The sequence below is a fragment of the Physeter macrocephalus genome, unplaced genomic scaffold (assembly GCF_002837175.3).
Source record: "Physeter macrocephalus isolate SW-GA unplaced genomic scaffold, ASM283717v5 random_187, whole genome shotgun sequence".
Lineage (NCBI taxonomy): Eukaryota > Metazoa > Chordata > Mammalia > Artiodactyla > Physeteridae > Physeter > Physeter macrocephalus.
This window is the reverse complement of record NW_021145473.1, coordinates 25539-48871: the sequence shown is the minus strand read 5'-3', so window position 1 is coordinate 48871 and position 23333 is coordinate 25539. Positions and strand designations below refer to the sequence as shown.

Below are 23333 nucleotides of genomic sequence, written 5' to 3'. Positions count from 1 at the left end.
AGGAAAAAAGTGTCTTAAACTCCGCTGTTTTATTGGCTCCGCTTAGGGACGTACGGCGAGGACGTGGGCATGTCAATTTATGATTGGTTCTTATATCCGTTAGTCACGCTGCAGCGAACCAAGTTCTGTGGCCCGTACTACTCCCGATTGGCCGTAGGGGGTGGGGTTTAGGCTGGAAGGGTTTTCATTGGTCCGGAACTGCCTCTCTTGCGGCCCGAGCCCGCCCCCGTTCGGTTGCCGTGGTTGCAGGCCAGGCCCGCCCGCTTGTCCTCTGACAGCGAGGCTTAGGGCGGAGGGAAGCGGGTCGGTCGGTCCGTCAAGCACGAGGCTCCCGCGGCCAGGCCAGCACAGAGCCGTTGCCATGGCAGCCGCCGCCGGGGGCGCGGACGAAGAGTCGCGCTCTGGCCGCTCGAGCTCGGATGGCGAGTGCGCTGTGGCGCCAGAGCCGCTGACGGGCCCCGAGGGCCTCTTCTCCTTCGCCGACTTCGGGTCTGCGCTGGGCGGCGGCGCGGGGCTCCCGGGCCGGGCGGCCGGCGGGGCCCAGTCTCCGCTACGCTACCTTCACGTCCTGTGGCAGCAGGACGCGGAGCCCCGCGATGAGCTGCTCTGTAAGATCCCCTCCGGCCGGCTGAGGCGCGCCGCCAGGCCCCACCGCCGGCTCGGGCCCACGGGCAAGGAGGTGCACGGTGAGGAGCGCGGCGGGAGGCGGGGCTGGCCCTCGGCTGAGAATCGGGCCCTGATCTCCCCAGCCCGTTCAGGGTGGTGTCCTCCGACGTCTGAGCTACGGACCTGGAGTGACCCTTGAGTCTACTTTCACTACCAATAGTAGTATTATAGCTGCTAAGGACCATGAGTGTAAAAAAAGTAGTCTTCCTGCTCAGAACCAGTCCCGGTGGCTTTTCACATTTGGTAGTTCCTGAATAGAAACTTTTCCTGACTCCAGGTGTTTATTTGTAGATAATAAATGGGATACTGGAGAATATTATCATATCAGAGCCAAGTCCTACCAACTTATTTCTTTAAATGCACAGACCTGGATTGGACTTTTCTACCTCATTTAGGTCTTAGGCAAACTATAGAACCTTTCAGCTTTAGTTTTCTCATCTGCAGAATGGGTATGGTATGTTTTACAGGGATGTTGCCAGGGTTATTAAGTAAGGTAAGGAATATATAGTTATTATTCTGTCTTTGTTGTGTGCCAAACACTGTTGGGTGGTTTGTGATCATTTCTGATCCTCGTAATAACTCACTGAGATCCAGATACTGTTCCCATTTTACTGAAGGTGAAACTGAGGTTCAGAGAAATTGTCTTGCTCCAAGTCACATAGCTAGAAATTGGCTATGCTGGTATTAGAACTCCTGCTCTGGTACTTCTACCATATTGTCTTTTACGTTTTATGGATGCCATGGAAACCAACACCCTGAAAGTTTTCAGAATGAGGACTTTTAGGGTCCCTTTAATACCTACCCATATCTTAGTGGTGTTATGAAGATTAAATGAAAATTTGAAAGTGCTGTATGAATGTAAGGAATCGTTATATATATGAATTGCAATTTTTGTCCATTTCTCTGATGATAAAGGCATTGCTTTCTATTAGCCTCTAATATACAGGTAGTGTCATTGTGGAGAAAAAAGTTTCTGCATAGGAATCATCACACTTAAGTAAGTCATTTGGGAGCGGTCTGTTTTGAAGGAGGATATAAGATTATCTGTGTAACCAGCTCACCGAGTGCTTCCGTGTAAATCATCTCATTTGGTCTTTGCAACAACTCAGGTCTGTCAGGAAAGAGCTCAACCTTGTTTTGCAGGTCTATCACCTGATAGACCTGAGGCCCAGGGGGTAACTAACTTGTTCATGGTCACCCAGCTCCGACAAGTGGCAGAGCCAAGATCTGGCTCCAAAGGCCTTGGAGGATTTGCTACAAAATGTGGCTTTTGCACTAGCTGTGTCACATTTCAGGTTTCTCCTGGTTCCCAGGGTAGTGTCACTTGTATCCTGGCCCCTTTCTTTCTCTTTAGATGCTATTGTGGCTGAACGGTGGGTAGCTAGGAAGCCATCACTTTTTGCTTCATCATGGCCGTTGCTGGTTTGGTTTTTTTTTTTTTTAATTGGCACTCTTACTGTCTTCACAGCTCTGAAGAGGCTGAGGGACTCAGCCAATGCCAACGATGTGGAAACAGGTGAGTGTGCAGAGTGAGTCCAGCTCCCTGGTCTGGTCGGGGAAGGAAAAATCCAGGTAACCAATATCTGGGAAGACAGTACTTGAATTCTGCTGGCTTACCCCTGGGACCAGGCTCGCTGTACTTATTGTATAACTGCAGTCATCTTGCAGATGACAAGTCTGGCTCAGATGCTCACTCTTCCCGTGCTTCCCTGTCACCCTGTACTTCCTGATGTCATAGCGTTTATCACCCTGTGGGCTCCATGGTGGTGGGCACCATGTCTGCTTTTGTATCCCTGGCACCCAGCCGCAGAGTAGGAGCTTTTTGGAACTTGTGGTTAATGGGAATGAATAGTCAATTTGAAGTGCCAGGAGAGCCACCACCTTCAACTGCTCCCTGAGGCCTTGTGGTAGTTGGGTCAGTGGTTCTCAAACTTTAGTTGACAGAACATCTGAAAGGCATGGGACGGGCTCCTAGAGGGACACCACTTTGTTTTTTGTTGTTGCTCTTCACCATTTGCTAGCTGACAGGGCAGTAGCAGCATCAAAGCTACAAGACAAGCTATAGGAAAAAAATTTTAATTGTATCCACTGACTTAATTCTTTCTGTGAATCAGGGAAAAGTGGTATATGAGTTTTCTTTGGCTGCTGTAACAAATTACCACAAAGATAATGTTGTAAAACAACACAAGTTTATCATTAGACAGTTCTGTAGGTCGGAAGTCTAACACAGGTCTCACCAGGCTGAAATCAAAGCGTCCGCAGGGCTGTATCTCTTTCTGGAGGCTCGGGGGAGATCTGTTGCCCTGCCTTTTCCACCTTCTGAGGCCTCCCGCATTCCTTGGCTCATAGTCTTCTACCTTCATCTTCAAAGTCAGCCGAGGGGTAGGAGAGCCTGTTTATAGCAGGCGTGGAGAGAAGGTCGTTCCCCTCAGGGAGCTGGGCGTTAAAACACAGGCCTTGGGCTTCCCTGGTGGCGCAGTGGTTGAGAGTCCGCCTGCAGATGCAGGGGACGCGGGTTCGTGCCCCGGTCCGGGAGGATCCCACATGCCGCAGAGCGGCTGGGCCCGTGGGCCGTGGCCACTGAGCCTGCGCGTCCGGAGCCTGTGCTCCGCAGCGGGAGAGGCCACAACAGTGAGAGGCCCGCGTACCGCAAAAAAAAAAAAAACAAAAAAAAAACACAGGCCTTGAGTGGGTCCCTTATCCCTGGCAGAGCATAGTGAGCAAGCCTGGAAACTGGAGGGGTTTTCAACGCTCTCCACTTTTATCTCTTTTTCATGAACTTTAATATTGTGGAATATTTGGGTAGCAACCTATATAGCTTTTCAAGGAAAGATGATGTGTTCTCTTTTTAATATCTCGAGTATGTGGCCAGAGAATATTTTAATTATACTTCCATTTCACAGAAAGTCTAGTTTATCTTTTTTTTAAATGCATTTATTTTCTTTATTTTCTTTCTCACATTTATTTACTTAAAGATTTATTAATTAATTTTTTTTTTTGACCGCGTTGGGTCTTAGTTGAGGCATGCGGGATCTTTTGTTGCGACGCGTGGGCTTCTCTCTAGTTGTGACCTGTGGGTTTTCTCTTCTCTAGTCGTGGCACGCAGGCTCCAGGGCATGTGGGCTCTGTAGTTGTGGCGCACGGGTTCCAGAGCACATGGACTCTGTAGGTTGCGGCACGTGGGCTCTGTAGGTTGCGGCATGCAGGCTCTGTAGTTGAGGTGTGTGAGCTCAGTAGTTGTGGCGCTCGGGTTAGTTGCCCTGTGGCATGTGGGATCTTAGTTCCCTGACCAGGGATCAAACCCACGTACCCTGCATCAGAAGGCAGATTCTACCACTGGATCACCAGGGAAGTCCCTTTATTTAGTTTTAAATTTTATTTTATTATTTATTTATTTATTTGGCTGCATCGGGTCTTGGTTGTGGCATGCGGGGTCTTTTCGTTGCGGCACACAGGCTTCTCTAGTTGTGGCGCACGGGCTCTAGAGCACCAGGCTCAGTAGTTGCAGCGTGTAGGCTTAGTTGCCCCGTGGCATGTGGGATCTTAGTTCCCCAACCAGGGATCGAACCCACATCCCCTGCATTGGAAGGCAGATTCTTAACCACTGGACCACCAGGGAAGTCCCTCTCTCTTTTTTAAATTGAAGTATAGTTGATGTACAATGTTATATAAGTTACAAGTGTACAGTATAGAGATTCACAATTTTTACAGGTTATACTCCATTTATAGTTATAAAATGCTGGCTATATTCTAGTTTATCTTTTTTTTAAATTTATTTTTGGCTGCGTTGGGTCTTCGTTGCTGTGCACAGGCTTTCTCTAGCTGTGGTGAGCAGGGGCTACTCTTCGTTGTGGTGCGAGGGCTTCTCATTGTGGTGGCTTCTCTCTGTTGTGGAGCACGGGCCCTAGGCATGTGGGCTTCAGTAGTTGTGGCACGTGGGCTCAGTAGTTGTGGCTCGTGGGCTCTGGAGCGCAGGCTCAGTAGTTGTGGCGCGTGGGCTTAGTTGCTCCGCGGCACGTGGGATCTTCCTGGTCCAGGGCTTGAACCCGTGCATTGGCAGACAGATTCTTAACCATTGCGCCACCAGGGAAGTCCCACGTCTAGTTTATCTTGAATCAGGTGTCCACATGGTGGTTTTATTATTTTGGTGGAAATTTTCCATTCAGAGTCTGTGACACACACATCTTCGAATCTAAGTCGCTCTTAGATTTACCAGGCTCTTGCAGGACTCTGACAGCGAAACTGGCTGTAGATTAGCCTCTTCATTCCTTTTCCTGTATGGTTAGCATTTTGTTTAATCTTTCTCTGCATGTTTGTTTGGTATAGGTTAGCAATTATAGTGGATGTAAAATTTATACCCTGCTATTGTTAAATCGTAAGTGCCTTTCTGTGAATTCATAATCATTTAAAAGATTTTAAATGTGAAAATAACATGTGCATTTAAAATGTTTTGAAAATTGGAAAAATCTTCATGAAAAACATCCTTAATGTCAGCAAAAGAATCTCTGTTAATATTTTGGTGAATATCCTTCCTGTCCTTTTTCCTATGCAGAGGAATTTTCTTGAAAGGCTTGCAAACTGTGCTGTATACACAATTTTGTAGCCCGCATAGTGTTTTGTGTATCATAAACATCTTTCATAGTCTTCATAACCATTTGTTTTTTCAAAACGGAAGCGTTATTTTTTCCTATTTATAGAATGAATATGTAGCTGTACAATTTTTTTGAAGCTTATAAAGTAAAAAGTAGAAATCACCTTGTAATTCCATTCCTCAGTTATAACCACAATTTGTAATAGATGCCCATGATGCCTTCAGAGGGACAAAGCAAGAGTTATTTAGTCAGTCACATGTTTGCACACTGGTTTTTCATTTTTAAGATAATTTCCCAGGAATGGGGTTGTTACATCAAAGGATACGCACATCTTGATGGCTTCTGATGGATGTTGCTAAAGTGCTTTCCATAAAGACTGTAGCTGCACAAATCACAAAAATGGAACTGACTATTTTAGCTTTGCTTTAGCTCTTGGATACTGACTCTCTTTTGGTGAAGGTACTGATGAACACGGAGGTGACTGGAAGCTCTTCCTTCTCCTCCACTCTCATAAACCTTTCCCACCACCTTCATTCGTTCACTCAGTCAGTCAGCAACATTCGTGGAGCAGGACAAGTCATATCTTGGTCCAAGATATTAAGAAACAAAACAAAAAACCTACAGAATAGTTGGAGAAGAAGAGTATAAAGCAACACTACTTCTAAAAAAAAAAAAAATCAAAAACACAAAACCGAGGAAACTGAAGTCCTATATTTAGTTGGAGAGGTGTAAGTTCTCGAGGCAGAGAAGCCTGGGTTCCTATCCCAGCTTGGCCTCCTGTTGGCTTGGGCTGGAGTCTGTCTTCTGGTCTGTACCATGGACGTGATACTGTGCTGAGTGGTTGAAGGGTTTGGCAGTCAGGTACCTGATGCCTGGCTGGTGCTCCGTCTACAGTCATAGTTACTCTAAAAGAGCACAGCATATTAATATGAGAGAAGCAGGATGAACAGGGCACCATGGGGATGCAGGAGAGGGGGCAGCTCACTCAGCTTGAGGAGATGAGAGAGACTCACAAAGCAGGAGATATCTGGATTTCACTTGGAAGGACTCAAGTCCTTGGGAGGTTTGCTGCGGGATTACTAGAGCATTTTGTTTCTTGCTCTAAATGACGTTTGGCAGCAATTTCTGCCTTTCAGTGGGCGTGGACGTGTAATACATGATGCCTCACGTTTTATAATGGCTCTGTACTTTCCAAGGAAGGAATTTCTTATCCATTATTCTCATTACAGCAGCTCTGGAGGTTAGCGGGGCGGAGATTCCTCCCACTTGCTGGTGAATGGGGGCCAGATCTAGGCCTTCCCACTGCCCCATGCTGTTGGCAATGAACTCCTTTCCCTTTTGCTTAGTTTAGCCTGGGACTTGGTCTGTGTGGCAGAGCCTGTGCTCTGTCCACTCTAAAGGGCTGCCTCCTGGGAGCAAAGTATGAATCAGCCCACAGCTCGCTCGGCTGTGTCCAGCTAGAATGGATGTGTAGCCAGATGCAGGTAGAGGGGCGGGGCCAGAGTCTATGCTGGGGATTTCCATGACTCCCAGATTTCTGACCCTGAGGGCCGAGATTCTTCTATGATGTTTTATCCCTAGACACGTAGTTTGAGCACCCAGAATACGGGCCCTCAGTTGTGCCCTCAGGAGAACAAGTCCCTTGTCATGGCAGTCCCCATGGGGCCAGCATCTAGGAGGGACTAGCTCTCCCACACATTGTCAATGCCTTGCCTGGAAGGGCCCCTGAGCATCCCCATCCATGCCCTGGGGCTGCAGCCTGGCTAACACTGCCACTCTCTCCACTTGCTCCCTCTGTCTTGGTGGTGTCAGTGCAGCAGCTGCTGGAAGATGGCGCGGATCCCTGTGCAGCTGACGACAAGGGCCGCACAGCCCTACACTTTGCCTCCTGCAACGGCAATGACCAGATTGGTGAGTCCTGGGGAGGGGGAGGGAGGGAGGCTGGGCGAGTAGCATCACTCCAGAGGGGCTGGGGGAGGATCTGCTGTCTGCTCAGCCGGGTGCTGGATATAAGGAAGACCCGGCCCCTCTCACTCCTTTAGCCTGTGGTACTGGCACTGCCAGACCGGGCCAGGGGTCCACCTGGGGAAAGAATATGATTGCCTCTGAGGTCGGACCAGTCTTTCAAGACGTTCAGGCAACATTTACTCAGTGCTAAGGGCAGCAGTGGGACAGCCCCCCCTGTTTTATAAGGTTTTTTTGGATGTGGTATAACTTATAAACAGTGAGCTTTCTGTGTGTATACACTGCTGTAACCGCCTCCTGGATCAAAATATAGAATATCTTCAGCGCCCAGCAGCCTGCCTCATGCCCCTTCCAATCCTTACCCGCCGTGTGGACCTTGATCACCACAGATTAGTTTTGCCTGTTTTTCAATTTCACGTAAATGGAAGCACAGAATATGCACTCTTTTGTATCTTGAATTCTTTCACTCAAAATTATATCCTTGAGGGACTTCCCTGGTGGTCCAGTGGTTAAGACTCTGCGCTTCCAATGCATGGGGGAGGGTTCTATCCCGAGTCGGGGAACTAGGATCCCACATGCCGCGCGGCCAAAAAAAAAAAAGGAATTATATTCTTGAGACTCATCCCTGAAGGTTGTGAGTAATGGTAGTTCTTTGCTCTCATTGCTGGCTGGTGTTTCATCGTGTGACGGACCATAGTTCACCCATTCTACTATTGATGGGCATCTGTGTTTTTCCAGGTCTGGACTATTAGGAGGAGCAAAGCTGCTAGGAACATGTCTGTACATGTGACTTGATGGATATAAGCACTTATCTGTGTTAGAATTGTTGGGTCACCGGGGTACACACATGTTTAGCTAATGTGTACTACCGAACTTTTCCCAAAGATGGTTCTACCAATATCCACTCCCACCAGCACTGTAAGAGAGTTTCACATTTTCCCACATCCTTGGCAATGCTTGGTATTATCTCTTTTAAATTTTAGCCCTTCTAGTATAGTAGTCTCTCCTTGTGGTTTAATTTGCGTTTCTCTGATGGTCAGTAATGTTGTTGAGCACATCTTCAGGTATTTATTGGCCATTTTTGTATCCTCTTTTGTGAAGTATCTGTTCAAGTCTCTTATCCATTTTTTTTAACAAGTTGCCTATCTTTTTCTTATTGATTTGTAGAAATTCTTTATATATTCTGGATATAAATCATTTATTAAATATAAATGACTTTTTCTCAGCTTGCCTGTTTGTTCTCTGAATGTTCTCATTTGATGAACACAAGTTCTTAATTTTAATTTTATTTTTATTTATTTATTTATATTGGCTGCGTTGGGTCTTCGTTGCTGCGCACGGGCTTTCTCTAGTTGTGGCGAGCGGGGGCTACTCTTCGTTGCGGTGCACAGGCTTCTCATCGTGGTGGTTTCTCTTGCCGCGGAGCACAGGCTCTAGGAGCGCGGGCTTCGGTAGTAGTGGCTCGCAGGCTCAGTAGTTGTGGTGCACGGGCTTAGTTGCTCCACCGCATGTGGAATCTTCTGGACCAGGGATCGAACCTGTGTGCCCTGCATTGGCAGGCGGATTCTTATCCACTGTGCCACCAGGAAAGTCCCACAAGTTCTTAATTTTAATGATTCCAATTTGTCCATCTTTTCTTTTTTATGGTTAGTATTTTTGTGACCTGTTTAGGAAATCTTTGCCTATCCCAAGGTTATGAAGATATTCTCCTGTTCTCTTCTACAGGCCTGTTATAGCTTTCACATTTAGGTCCATGGTCCCTCTTGAATTAGTTTCTGTATATGTTGTGAGGCTCAGATTGGCCTCCTCATATGAGTTAGTCCACCTGCACATCCATCTGGGTAATTGGTGAGCCCTGGTGCTACCACAGCCCACCCCGATGTGACCTAGAGACTCGTAAGGAGGGGGTGCTCAGCATCTTCTATTGGCCTAATTCCCACTATGGTGCTTGGCTGTGGAAGGAGCAGAAAATGCCCTTGAGAGCCTTCACTAGCAGCCACTGCTATTGGAAGAACTTTCTTTAACCCCTAAAGTCTCAGTCCCGTAATACCTGCATAGGCCAGGGGGCCCTCCCAGAATCCTCAGTTCCTGGCCCTAGAGTCCTGCACATGAGCCTTAGGGGCGAATGAGCCAGTGAGTGAGTGAGTGAAACAGCATGGGGGACTGTCAGCTTTCAGTGTTCCCCGCTTTGAGTGAGCCTCTTTAGCTAGGTTACGGGTGGGGGTTAGGGTGCTGCTCATAGAAGCCCCCAACAGCTCCTCTTGGGTTTTCCTGTTTCCAGTGCAGCTGCTTCTGGACCATGGAGCCGACCCCAATCAGCGAGATGGGCTGGGGAACACGCCACTGCACCTGGGTAAGTGCCTGGCAAGCTGCCAAGACACCCTTCTCGGCAGCACAGACAAGCTCCTCTGATGGAGAGCCTGGGGTCCTGCAGGCTCCCAGCAGGCTCTGCTATCATCTGGGGGGAGCCTGAGCCCCCAGGGCCACACTCCCCTTGGGCTGTGTCCCATGGCTGTCCCCATCCATCACTACTTGGCTGTGCCCTGAGCAGAGCTGATTTCACAACCTGAACTGACTCAGCAGCAGCTCTGTTAGGGGAGGTTCCCGCCTTGCGGCTGACTCACACTGTGGCTCACGGTGAGGCAGGTCCCGTCTCTAAGCCTTAGTTTCCCCAGCTGTACAGGGAGGGAGTCGGATTTGATCACCGAGTCCCTCCCAGTTGCTGCCTTGGTGATGCCTTCTCAGGGGGCGTGACCTGGCATCGGGACCCTCAGAGACATAGTCCTGCTCCCTGTGGTGGGCACCCAGGCCACGCCCCCGTGGTCCTGGACTCTCAGTCCCTGTTCTTCTCCCTCAGCGGCCTGCACCAACCACGTCCCTGTCATCACCACACTGCTGCGAGGAGGTGAGTGGTCCCCTCCCCTTCTCCCTCCTCTCTCCCCCTCACCCCCAGCATGCTCACCTCTGCCTGCTCCCACAGGGGCCCGGGTGGATGCCCTGGACCGAGCGGGCCGCACGCCCCTGCACCTGGCCAAGTCGAAGCTCAACATCCTGCAGGAAGGCCACTCCCAGTGCCTGGAGGCCGTGCGGCTGGAGGTAAAGCAGGTGAGCGCCCCCCCTGAGCTGAGCCTGCGGCCCTGAGCAAACCCTGGGCAGGTGCTGCCCGAACCACAGACACGCCCGCCTCCGGCACCAGGGCTCCTGGGTGGCTTCACGGGACCCCAACTGGCACCTGTTCCACTGTGCCCCTCGGCAGCAGCATCAGGCCGCTCTGTGCCTCCAGCACGGCCTCAGGCCACCCTCTGGTTTCAGATCATCCAGATGCTGAGGGAGTACCTGGAGCGCCTGGGGCGGCACGAGCAGCGGGAGCGGCTGGATGACCTCTGCACCCGCCTCCAGATGACAAGCACCAAGGAGCAGGTGAGCCGCAGCTGCAGGTCCAGACCCAGGCCCTGGCCGGAGCCTCAGGGCCAGCCCACCCCTGCTCTGATGCAGGAGAGAGAGGCGTGGCTGCGGCCTGTCACCCACTGTGGGCCTCAGAGCCTCTGTCCACTTCCTCTGAAGCTGCCCTGGCCCTTCTCTCTGGGGCGGTCTGAGACCACCTGGCAGCAAGGATCCAGCCTCGGACAGCTGCTCCCTAGTCACGGTGAAGCCACCACGTGCCCTGCGGGGAGAGACAGTGTCTGCCCTCCATGCCTGTGGTGCTGCTGGGGGGACCCGGGGGCACCCCATAACAGAGCCTCGGTTTCATCCCGTAGGTGAATGAAGTGACCGACCTGCTGGCCAGCTTCACCTCCCTCAGCTTGCAGATGCAGAACATGGAGAAGAGGTAGCAAGAGAGGCTCCCCGCCCTCCCTCTCCACCACCACTCTCCCCCGCCCCACTGCCGTCTCATTACAAAGGAAAAGCCCAGTGCCTGGGACTTTGTCTGCCGAGGCCCTCGCCCCCCGCTGCTGCGAGCAGAGATGCTCTCTCACTGACTTCAGCGCCACTCCCTGCCGCGGTCTCCATCACCCCGGGGGTCCGGGGGCCGGGACCGCAGCCCACAGCGTCTTCCTTCGGCTCCCACGGCTCCCACGGCGCCACAGCCACGCCTCACTCAGCTCTGGCCGACGCGCTATCCTAGCAGGCCTCACTTGTCCCATGGCCTCCCTGGCACCCTCGGCAGGCCCCAGACCCTTCTCTGTGTCCCTTTCCAACCGTGGGCTCGTCGCGGCCAGCAGGATTTGGCTTAGGGCAGGCACCCTCTGGCCTAGGGGGCTTCTGGGCTGGCCCCGCACCTCTCACCAGCACTTAGATTTAGGCTTGTCACCGGACTTTCAAGGAGACATGGCAGTGAGTTTCTCTGGTTGGAAGGAGGGGGTTGGTGAAACCTAGACCTTAGAAATACAAGGTTAGGAAGGGCCCGGCTGAACCCAAAGCGGGTAATCCCCAGCCTCTTTTCTCCCAATCATTGAAACACCGGGAGGGGGTCACCATTCTGCAGCCTAATTGTAGTAGGCGGAGGAGTGGCCCCCAGGATGGCCATGTTCTAATCCCAGGAACCTGTGAACATTACCTTATATGACAAAAGGGACTTCGCAGATGTTATTAAGTTAAGGGTCTTTAGACAAGGCGACTGTCCTGGATTATCCAGGCGGGACTGATATAATCACACGGATCCTTATTAGAGGGAAGCAGGAGCTCAGAGAGGAAGCAGGAGATGTGGTGATGGAAGCAAGAAATCGGAGTAACTCGAGGAAGGGGTCACAAGCCAAGGAATGCAGGCGGCCTCCAGAAGCTGGAAAAGGCAAGGAAATGGATTCTCCCTTCAGAACTTCCAGAAGGGACCAGCCTGCCGATACCTTGACTTTAGTCCAGAGAGATTTCAGATTCTGACTGCCAGAACCATAAGAGAATAAATTTGTGTTGTCTGAAGGCCCAAAAACTCACTGCAAAGAAGTCCCACCCCGCCACCCCCCCCCCCTCCCGCCGCTGCCACTGCTGCCCCGACAGGAGCAGAAGTTATTCCCCTTGGGGCTCAAACACGCCGGTGCCCCCTCCTGGCAGGGATCTGCCACAGCAGGAAGCCTGAAGGGAGGGCCTGCTGTGTGCCCAGCCCTCTCCCAGGAAGCGTTCGACTGCAGAGCAAAGACAGACTTTTTCCAGATCGGCAGTCCCTGTCTGCTCTGGCTCTGCCCCACCTTCCCTCTCACCCAGTTGGAATCCTGGCTGCTTTTCGGAGGAGGGGAGCTTGTCTCCCAAATCCCAGCTTGATCAGACCTGCACTGAACTCATGGGACCCAGCTGTTCCCCAGACCCTAAGGAAAAAAAGGGTCTCTCTGTGGGGCTGAGGTACAGGCCCGGGGCTGCCTCCAGGACCCTGGGAGAGGGGAGGCTGCGAGCCCCACCAGGTCGGCAGGGTTGGGGAAGGTACCCTCCCCAAGACTGGGGAGAGAGGAGGGCAGAGGACGCAGTAAAGTGTGTCCATGCAACTCAAGCTGCTGCTGCTGTGAGCAGGGTGGCTGCTGGCTGGCCGTGTGCCAGAGTAAGGTGAGGAGCGACCTGTGCGTGGGACAGGTGGGTGGGCTGGGCGGCCTTTCTCCCTTCCTGTCCACGTATTAACCCCCTCAGGTGAGCCTGCCCGCTCAGGCCCAGGGGGCACGTTAGAGCTTGCCCTCCTCTGGGGGCTCTGCTGGGGCCCGTGCCTGGACACAGCCCCGCTTTGCCCCTGGCCCCAGGGGTGGGGCTGAGCAGGGAAGAGCCCGGGGCAGAGGAGAAGCAGGATGGGAGGGAAGGGACCTCAAACTCGGTGAGCTTGCTTCTCTGGGCCTCCCCCCAGCACACCTCCAGGGCTGATCACCCTAGAGAGCGTTGAGGCAAGGTTTCTCAACCTCAGGTCTAAGGGGTTCAATTAGTGGGCCATTAGAGAGGTATGCACCCCCTGAAACGATGCAAGATCTTGTGTGGAGAGTATGCATGTACTGATAAAAGGGTCTATAGCTTTTATTCTAAGCAGGGTCCACACTCAGAAGAGGTGAGGATCTCTTGCTGCAGAACTTGGGGAGAAGATAGGTGAGAGGCCTGCCCAGGGCATCCTGGGGACTGCCTGGGCACTTCTGGGACCCGTTATCCCCTAGGGCAGCCTGCTTTCTATTGGCAGAGCTGAGGAGGTGGGGTGGGCTGGGACTTTGTGAAATTGCCCTGAGATGACTGCTCATTTCTAAGATAACTAACCTGCCTCGGAGACTCACGGGCTAACCCCTAACAAGTCCTTGGCCTGGACCAAGCCATCCCCACCTGGCAAGTGGGGCGCCTCCCTGCAGCATCCTCCATCCCTGTGGTGCCCCGCCCACCCATCCCTGGCCCTGTAGCCGTGTAACTAGGAGAATGACCACTGGGGCAAGCGAGGGGGCCATCGTGAACCTCACCCGGCTGTACAGACAGTGAGTGAACAAAAGGCTCGACAGATGAAGGTGGCTTATGGGCCCGCCATCAGACACTTGCCAGACAGCCAGGCAGCTAGCCAATCTGCCTCGATCCTTTTCTGGCCATGATTTTTCCTGCAATCCCAAATCTCTCTGAAGATCCAGCCAGTTAAAGTCAGCCTCAGACATTCGGGTGAGTCAGAAAACATACAAGTTGGCCCTGAGCAGACTGGGTTGGGCGGGGCAGGATGGAGAACTGGACAGGGGCTGCCCACACAGGAGTTAGCTCTGTTACTAGCTGCCCTGGGTGCTACCGAGTTGGTGGGGGTAGCAGGGGGGGGTTGGGGGCGGCAGTGAGAAGAAATCCTGTTTGCTGGTTTCACCGGCTGGGTAGGGTCCTTTGCTTTATACCTCCCATTTCATTCACGTTGGAAATATCTATCAAGCACCTGCCATGTGCTCGGCAACGTTCCAGGTAGGAATACAACAGGCAACAAAAAAAGCAAAATCAAATCCCTGCCTTTGCCCATGGCAGACGGTGGTAATGCTTGGGGAATATTCACAACTTCTCCCAACCATGCTGTGAGATAACCGGCCTTGCTGATGCTTTGGACGGGTGAGAAAATGCAGGTTTGCCAGAGTGACCCAACCAACCAGGCAGCTGGGCTGGACCCTGGACCCACCGCCAAAGCTCGTGCTGTTTCCACCACGCCTGAAATTAGAGCTTTCTCAGAAGCAGAGTTTCCTAAAACTGAGGGCGACAACATTTGTTGAGCTCCTACTGTGTGCCAGCAGGCCCTTTACACAAGCCCTTTGATTTAGTGTTTGCAGCCAAAAGGGTAGCCAATGCCCTTGCTCCACTATTTTATAGATGTAGAAGATTGAGGCTCAGGCAGAGAGTAACTTGCTTGAGGTCAGATAGCAGCGCAGGACCCAGCCCAGCCCAGGAATCTCTGCCAAGGTCCCCAAAGTGCCAACGTCCCCAGTGCTCCTGAGACACAGTAGAAACTGATGGACCTTACTGAGTGAATGTCTCTGTCCCCGTGCAGGGAGGGGTGGGCCCTTTCCTCGCTGAGCACATGGCACAGTGTGCTCGGTGGACAAGGCCTGCACCTGGTCACCTGGAGGAGAGAGAGGACAGTATGAGGCGATGGGACTGAGCTGGGTCGGGAGTGGTCTTTGCTGATCTTTGGTGGCTGCCCAAACGATTGCAGGCCTTCCGGGGTGGTGGGAGAGCTGGGAGCAGTGTGAGCCAGGCCTGGCGCATGGACAGGCACAAACTGGCTTTGGGGCCAGGAGATGGCCTGGAAGAATGCAGGGCCCGGGAGCGTGAGGGGCTGGCCGGAGAGAGAGGTGAGGCCAGGCTGTGGAGATCCTGAGGTCTGAAAATTTGCCCTGGCGACAAAAAGCAGGTGAGGCAAGCTGTCACCTCCACCCTGGAGATCAGATGCATCCTTACCCAGAGCAGGCAGCATGAACTCCGGGTAAAAGCCTCACCAGCTCCCCAGATTGCTTCAGATGCTGAGCCCACGGCAGGGTTAGGAGATCAGGAAGTTGGACTGATTGATGCCTGGATAATCCCAACAAAGTCCCTGGCTCCCCCCAGCAATAAGGCCCAAAGTGAATTAGCCCAGACCCCCTGATGCTGGCTCTCAAGCTAACTCCAAGACCTTGGTGCCTGCAAGGAGATATCATCAGTTCACTTTACAGTTGAGGAAACAGGCTCAGGGAAGCACAGGAGTCTTACCTGAAGCCCCAGACCAGGGGCCAGAGTGGTCCCTTGTCTCTGTGACTGGTCCACGCCAGCCTGGTGACTTTCTCCCGCTTTGAAGGTTGGGGAGGATGGCATGTGTTATAGAAGCACTTGGCCTGGCCGTCAGCATGCCCAGTGGGGCGGAGACAGGTGAGTCGCACCTCCCCGGTTGGATGGTGAGGGTTTTTTTTTTTTTTGCCACACCATGTGGTTTGCAGGATCTTAGTTCCCCGACCAGGGATCGAACCCAGGCCCCTGGCAGTGGATGCTTGGAGTCCTAACCACTGGGCGGCCAGGGAATTCCCAGACTGTGAGGGTTTTTGATGGAGGCAAGGGTCTGCCCGGGAGAGCCCTTGAAACCTCGCATATAGCTGGCAGCACCAGGGAGCAGCCCGAGGCGGTGTGCCTAGAACGCAGCCTGGCTCAGACGGCTCAGTTCTACGGGTCCTGAGGAACAGAGAGGTCAGCTACGAAGTGCAGGAGCCAGGATTCAAACCCAACGATGTGGCTCACAGCCCGTGCCTTGACCCCTGCACTATGCCACCTCTCTGAGTTGACCTGGCAGGTCCACCAGATGCCCAGTCCAGCACCCTTCCCCAGCGCCACAACCGTCCGAAGCACCCCCAGGAACTCCAGGCTGGCACCGCTTGCCCCTCAACCCCTCACCCCCCTTCCTCCTGCTTCAGTCTCACTCCTACACAGAGCCCAGGCCTCTAAAGCAAGGTGGCACCAAGCAGACGCCTCAATAAATCAATCTTGTCCTCTTAAGCCAGAAACAATTCCACCCCTGCACAGCGTGTCCCTCTGGCCTCATGCCGTCTAGGATCCAGCCGGCGACTCGCAAATGAGCCCTGTATCAGGGCTGAGGACTGATGTTCATTAATAGGAAACCTCGGGGTGGTTAATTGGTATTTATGTCCCCAGGTTCACAGCTGGAAGTTGATAGCTGGTTTTGTTCCCGTTGGCCTGAGGCAGGGAGAGGGGCTGGATAACGCACGCGGCTGTGCCGGGCAGGCGGGCGGGCCCGCAGCTCGCCCGCCCTCCCCGGGGCTGAGTTTCACTCTTGGCCACGCTTCCTACACACGGCAGATGGCTGGGGGTGGAGGTCACCTTTGCATGTTCAGGTTCCTCCCTCCCCCTCAAAAAACTCCTACCTGCCCCTTCTCCTCCCTAAAGACCGTGGAACTGAAATCAGACCAACCTGATTTAGACGCCAGCTCTGTTTGGGGCTACCTGTGTGATCTTGGGCAGGTTACTTAATCTCTCTGAGCCTCAGTTTCTCCATCTTCAAAACTCTAAGGCAGATGAGACACAACTTCCAGAGCCAAGTGCAAGGCCTGAAATACAGCAGGTGCCTAGTACACCACCGCCCCGTGGACACTCCCGCCGTGTCCCCCAGGCCCCTGGTCGCAACATGTTCCAACTGAGCTCAGCATCTCCCACCCCAGACCTCCGCCCGCATCACCCCCACTGCCACCCCTAGGAGCCCAAGCCAGAGGCTGGGTGTCATCTGGGACACCGCCTACCCCACAACAGTTAATCACCATTTAGTCCCAACAGCTGCACCTCGTATGTGTTTGTCCCGTCTGTCCACGTCTCCCCACCCGCTGCCGGAGTCTTGGATGTCTTCATCTCTCTGGATTCTCACACCAGCCTCCTAACTGGTCTCCCTGCCCCCAGTCTCATTCTGCTTTCCCTCCCCGGGAAAAGCCTGCCTTGCAGCCAGAAAGAGTTCCCTAAAGAGTACATCTGATCAGGTCACTCTTTTGCTTAAAACCTTTCCGTGGCTCCCCACTGCCCTCAGGACAAGGTACAGTCTCGGTTTCGGACAGGATTTACAGAATCCTTTGCGGCTGCCCCCCCCTCACCTCTCCCACCTCACTTCCTGCTGGGGCTCCCGCGTACCCTGTCCCAGGCCCTCGGCTCCTCGTGCTGTGCCAGAGTGCAGGTAGAGGACCCCAGGTGGCCTGTGTATTCTCCCATCTCTCCTTTCCCCATCTGTCCTAACTCCCACTTCAGGACTTGGCTTGGGCATCAGCTCCTCCAGGAAGTCTTCTCTGCCTCCCCAAGCTGGTTAGGGCCCTCCTCTGGGCTCCCACAATCCCCTGTGCTTCTGTCTTTCTTTCCTGCAGGAGAACTCTACTCAGTAGGTGTTCAGACATGAATGTCGCAGGCCCATCCCTAAGAGGTCTGCACAATCAGGACGGTGAGAGGGCTGCAGAATTCAAATCTCGCCCAACTAAGACGAGCTCCTCCCTAGGCCCTCCAGGCTGCCCTGAGCTGGGCCTGAGACTCTGCAGGAGGCTCAGGTCAGGTGGATTCTCCATGAGGCAGCAGCCAGGGCTCGCTCAGCCTCTACCCCAGCCCCCATTGCCTGCCTCCAGCCCTGCAGGACTCGGCTCTCTCCACCAAAGGATTACAACCATCTGCTCTTCCAAGCATTTCATGAGCCCCCTGAAGCAGACCCAGGAACCTCAGGGGCCAAGCCCAAGCCCAGCAGCAGGCCATCAATCTTCCTGCCAAAGCCATGGCAAAAATAATCTCCTAGTCCTAGGCCAGACCCTGGGTGGAAGCTTTTCTGGCCCAGGGTTCACAGAGCAGCCTCTGGATTGGGCTCCTTGCTGCCAACCTGGCACCTCCAACCCAGCCTCTACACAGCAACCCTAGGGCACCTCCCCTCCTGAAAACCCTCAATGGCATCACTGCCTGCCTGAAGGATGAAGTTCCTGCCCCCCAGCTAGCCTAAGGGGACACACGTGATCTCACTGCACCCACCCTCCCGGGCTCCCCAGGCCCCACCCCGCCCTGCTTCAGCTACACAAGCCCGCTTACTGCTCCCACCTGTACCTGCCTTGGCACAAGCTGTCGCTCCACCTGGCAGGCCCTTCCCACCTCTTCCCAGGAAAATGCATAGTAAATGTCATCTCCTCTGGGACTCCTGCTTGGCCTGCCCAGGAAGGCAGGAGTTTCCTCCTCTGGGCCCTTTCAAACTGTGTGTACTTTTCCGTTATGGCCCCATAACACAGTGCTAACCTTTCTTCTTTTGCTATTTGGCTCTCCAGCTAGACTGAGAGCTCCCAGAAGGCAGAGACCAGGCCAAATTCACGCTGTCTCTGACTTCCTCTCAGGGGCTAGCTTAGGGCAGGCACTCATTTGAGGGATAAAGGAAAGGAGAGGGTCATGTCTTTCCTTCCCTGGCATCTCTGTCCTCATGTATCAAATACCGGCCGTGTGCCTAACCTGGGCAGGCTGTACTGCCCTCCATTAGTCGGGGTGTCTGGCCTTCTTTTTCTGGTTCCAATGGGCCAGAGAGACCCCTTCAGAAGCAGGAGGCCTTGGGGTCCAGCCAAGGGCCTGGGCTGTACGAGTGTCCCTCTGCCAGGCCACTGTGTGTGGAGGGCTTCCACTGACCGACCCCTCCCCTGGGCCTGGGGTTTCATGCAGGTTCAGGCTCTGGCTCTGCCACCCCCCGGCTGGGCGATTGTCTCCTGCCCATCCTAGAGGGAGGCTGTTCCCAGTCGGTCACCTGTCCATGCCCACAGAGGACCCCAGCTGGGTGACTGGACCAACCACAGCATAAGTCAACCCCAGGAGATTTTGTTCCCCACTTGTATCTTGCAGGCACTCACCACTGTTGTGTAGCAAACCTTGTCAGATGCTCTTAGATGTTCTTCCGACGCTGCCTGGGCTGCCCTGAGAGCCATCCCTCTCACCCGGTTAGAATCCCGGCTCTGTCTCGAATTTGCCACTTGGCTTTGGTCAAGTACCTCATCTCCTTGAGCCTCGGTTTTCACTTCTGAAAATAGAGGTAATATCCCTTGCCTGCCAGGGTTGGTACGAGGCACAGATGAGCCAGGCGAGGTGTGAGTGATGGCCCCAGGGAGACAGAGGCCACACTGGGGGCTGCAGAAGCAACAGCATCACACCCCTTGCCCTCCAGGAAACACTCCCACTACTGCAGCCTGAGTCAGCCACGGACATCTTGGCAGAGACGTGGGAGAAAGAGCACAGGACCAGGTGTCAGCCCCTGTGCTGCGCCCTTGCGGCAGTCGCTCCCCAGCTGCGTCTCAACCTCCCCCTGAGAAGGCTGACTGCTGTCCTGACCCCTGGGTCTGTGACAGGTGGCAGGCAGTGATGAGGTCTCAGTAGCTGCCCACTGTCAGGGAGGGCCTTCCCAGGGTGCCCAGCAGCCGGGAGGTGTGCTGGGGAGACACGGAAGCCGAAGGTCTCACGCCCCAGGCAGAAGCTAATAAACATTATTGGCTTACGGTGAGGGAGGAAGTGAGTGGCTCCGCAACCATGGAGACTGGTTAATTAGGAGGTTTCCACACCACAGACTACCCCAGCTGTGTGCAGGGACGGGTAGGGAGGGGGCCACAGGGTAATCAGGGCTGCTGGAAGGCCAGCTGGGGCCCGAGTGTGGCTCAGCGTCTCCCCGTAGCCAGGAGCACCAAATGGCTGAAAGAATAATGCGAGGGGTTTGGGTCAGGCAATTAGGATTTGACGGCTGGGGGAAGCCCTCAGCACTCGCTGTACCTGAACAGAACTCTCCTAAGGAAGGGGGCTGGGAGCCCTCTGAGGTTTCTAGGGCATCCAGTTGAGCGTGGGGAGCTGCAGGTTTGGGGAGGAGGGCTGATGGAGGATCAGGAAAAACCAAGAAAAACCTTGGAAACCATGGGATCTGAGGAGAAAACAAATGGGGAAAACCATACTCGGTTCTACTGAGTAGAAAAAGTTAAACAGCAGGGGGTTTGAACCCACCCTCTGCCAAACACTAGCTATGTGACAAATCACTGAGCCTCTCGGATTCTTGCTGTCCACATCTATAAAGTGGAATTGATTGTATCTGCCTTGCAAAGGCGTTTTGATAATTAGATTGAGGAATGTAGCACCCCATACAGATGCGCAGACGGGTTGCCCTCCTTCTTGCCAGACCGGTTATGGACAGCGTCTTGGGGCTGCCTAGCTAAAAGTGCGCGCACTTGGCTGTGTTGAACCATTTTCACCGCCCAGGGGTGTCCACTCAGTGGACTGAGTGTCTGTCCCCAGCTTAGCCAGTCCTCCTCAGAGGGCTCCTGGCTTTGGCCCCATCCCCTAGGGGCGTCCTGTGCAGGGGGAAGGGGAATGACAGACATACGTACACCCGGCAGAGTGGAGGCAGACAAGGTTTATTCCGCTCCTCGGGCAGGCAGGGCCCGGCCAGCCTCTCTGCCGCGGGCCGGCTCCCGACCCGGCTCCCCGCCCCAGCCGCCGCCCGTTGGCAGCCGCCCGCGAGGCCTAGCGTCCGCGAGGCAGCCGGCAGGGCCTGGGGACGCCGGGCGGACGCGACGGAGGGCGCGGCGGGCGCCCGGGAGGCAGCGGGCGCGGGGGCGGCGGCGGCCGCAGGGCCACAGGCGGCGGAGGCGCGCGCGGAAGTGGCGCGAGGCGAGCGCGTAGACCAGTGGGTTGAGGCAGGAGTTGGCGTAGGCGAGGCAGTGCGAAGCCAGGCGGCAGGCGTAGGTGGCCGGGCTGAAGGCGAAGCGGCCGTACCAGAAGCAGAGGATGAGCGCGTGGTGCGGGCCCCAGCAGAGGGCGTAGAGCGCGGCCACCGCCAGCATGGCGCGCCCCGCGCGGCCCGTGGCTCTGCGCCGGGCCTCGGCCGCCGCCGCGCCCGCGGGACCCACGGCCGCCCACAGGAAGCGCAGAGTGCGTCCGTAGGCCAGGCTCACCACGGCCACGGGCAGCAGGTAGCCGGCGGCGAAGGTGGCCACGTCGAGGGCGCGGCGGCGCGCGTCCTCCCAGGCGGGCACGCAGAGCTCGAGCGCGCCGTAGCGCACGGTGCCGTAGTAGCTGAGGTAGGGCGCCGAGAAGAGCGCCGCCAGCAGCCAGACCAGACCCACGGCGGCGCGGGCGTTGCGCGGCGTGCGCAGGGCCCGCGAGCGCAGCGGGTGCCGAACGGCCAGGTACCTGCGGGCGGGCGCGGCGTCAGCGAGGCGGGCGGGCGGCCGGCCGCCTAAACGCCTGTGTCTGAACCTCGGGGGTGGGCGGGGATCGCGCGCCCGGCCTCGCAGGGAGGTTGTGGGGATGAACGGAGTCGGCGCGCAAAGCGCTTAGAGCAGCGCCTGGCACCTGGCGGGGCTGGGTCAGAGGCTCAGAGAGAAGTGACCAGCCCGAGGTCGTCAGCTAGAGAGTGAGCCTGGGTTTGACCCCAAGTTTCAAGCCATGAAAGCCAGTCTGACCACAACCTGAGCCAGCTGTGGGCGGCAATAAAATATCTGATGAATTCATTGGCGTGTTCCTTTTGCCATTCATTTCACTCTTACGGAGCATCATGTGCCAGGCCCTGTGCTAACACTTGGGACACAGAGATGTTCTCCGGAAGCTCCCAATGGAGTTGGGGGGAGGGCAGGATGATCCCCTCAAGCATGCCCTGCGGGTGCCCAGAGACTGGTTGGTGGGGGCCAGGGAGCTGTTCCTTTTCCCCCTCCCATGTCCCTTTTTGGTCCCCCATTCTCTCCTTTCTAAGGCCAATGAGAATCTGTTCAGGTCTTCCCTCCCCAGCCCAGACCCAGCCAGGTCCCCGACACAGCTCACCTGTCCACCAAGACAGCCGCCAGTGTGAAGCTGCTGGCGTACATGGTGAGGTAGATGAGCAGGTGCACAGCCTTACAAACGAGGGCCCCAAAAAGCCAGGCATCCAGCGTGTAGATGGCGGCCTGGAAAGGCACGCAGCACAGGATGAAGCAGAGATCGGCCACTGCCAGGTTGAGGATGAACAGATCCGTAGTGCTGCCCGGCTCCTGCCAGGCACTCACGCCGGGCTGCAGCAGCACTGCCAGCACCAGCCCATTGCCCACTGTGCCCAGCAGGAAGATGAGGGCAAAGACCACGGGCACTGCCACAGCCCCCATACTCCCTGGGCTGTCTAGCGAAACGTTCTGGGCATCAGCCATCTCCTCATCAGACAGGCACCTGAAGAAGAGAAGCTGGAGTCCTCAGGCAGGAGCCCCCAGCTCTGGTTACTCAACTCGGGGATCTAGTCCCCCACCCTGGGCCTGGCCACGTCCCGTGGGCTGGAAGCTTGTGGGGGATGGGGGTGGGGGTGGGGACAGAGACAAAAGTTATCACTGGGACCCACTGTGCAAGCTCCTGACAGAGTCTCATTGGTGTCTAAGGTGGGTTTCTCAGTTTCCTAGGGAACACCCCCATAGCCCAGGGCATGAAGGGCTGATTAGGTAGTTGATAGACACCTTCAACCAATGATGCTGGTAAAGACACAGGCAAAGTGGGGTGGGGGGAGGGGCATCTCCAACCCCAGGAGCTGATGTTTTCAATGGGGATCTGAAATACAGGGCTTTTTTTTTTTCTTTTTAGCCACACAACGCGGTATGTGGGAGCGGTATGTGGGATTTTAGTTCCCCGACCAGGGATCGAACCCACGCCCCCCTGCACTGGAAGGGTGGAGTTTTAACCACTGGACCACCAGGGAAGTCCTAAGGAAGACTTTTGGACATAGGTCAAATTCAGCCAAACATGAGTGACATCCCTGAGTCATTGGATAGTCCAGTTTAGTGAGAGCATGACAGTGGCATAGCTGGGAGAACCATATAAGCCACTGCCCCCTTTTCACACATGAGGAAATTGAGGCTCAGAGAGGGGACGTGGGAGGCCAATATCACACTGTGAGTGGCAGATCCGAGGCTGTTGCCACCCTGGTACCCTGACTCCCAGGCTGGAGCGCTCATCTGAGAACCTGTAACAGGTAGCGCTTCTGACAATCTGTGCGCGCACGTGTGTGCGCGCACACGAGCATCTATGCAAGCTGTGCTCACTCTTACCCGTGCCCCACCCATGGCCCATATCGACTGCTACCTGGGGGTCTCCCTACATGTTTGGACCTCTGGGGTGGCTGGACGTATTAAGGGCAAGGGAGCCAGGCAGGGAGGAGGGAGGAAAGGTGATATCTGTGTC

The 23333-nt window shown here is 54.8% G+C and overlaps 2 protein-coding genes across 7 annotated transcripts; one reads left to right on the top strand and one right to left on the bottom strand.

Annotated features, from left to right (window-relative positions):
- Positions 1-258: 258 nt before the first annotated feature.
- On the top strand, positions 259-12142 carry ANKRD54 (ankyrin repeat domain 54). 5 transcript variants are annotated; one of them, XM_055082611.1, is made up of 8 exons: positions 259-686; positions 2135-2182; positions 7071-7169; positions 9510-9576; positions 10081-10128; positions 10204-10319; positions 10536-10643; positions 10982-12142. In XM_055082611.1, the coding sequence occupies exons 1-7, from the start codon at positions 362-364 to the stop codon at positions 10601-10603; spliced, it is 771 nt and encodes a 256-aa protein (XP_054938586.1). In that variant the 5' UTR covers positions 259-361; the 3' UTR covers positions 10604-10643; positions 10982-12142. The 5 variants fall into 5 exon arrangements, with proteins under 5 accessions (XP_054938586.1, XP_028340340.1, XP_054938585.1 ...); XM_028484539.2 differs by having other exon boundaries at positions 263-686; positions 10204-10328; XM_055082610.1 differs by having other exon boundaries at positions 266-686; positions 9505-9576.
- Positions 12143-19750: 7608 nt separating this feature from the next.
- Positions 19751-22936, bottom strand: GALR3 (galanin receptor 3). Of its 2 annotated transcripts, XM_028484537.2 has the most exons (3): positions 21957-22936; positions 20525-21329; positions 19751-19841 (listed from the first exon to the last, which is right to left on the bottom strand). In XM_028484537.2, the coding sequence occupies exons 1-2, from the start codon at positions 22313-22315 to the stop codon at positions 20552-20554; spliced, it is 1137 nt and encodes a 378-aa protein (XP_028340338.1). In that variant the 5' UTR covers positions 22316-22936; the 3' UTR covers positions 19751-19841; positions 20525-20551. The 2 variants fall into 2 exon arrangements, with proteins under 2 accessions (XP_028340338.1, XP_023982934.1); XM_024127166.3 differs by lacking the exon at positions 19751-19841 and having other exon boundaries at positions 20284-21329.
- Between the last annotated feature and the right edge of the window lie 397 nt (positions 22937-23333).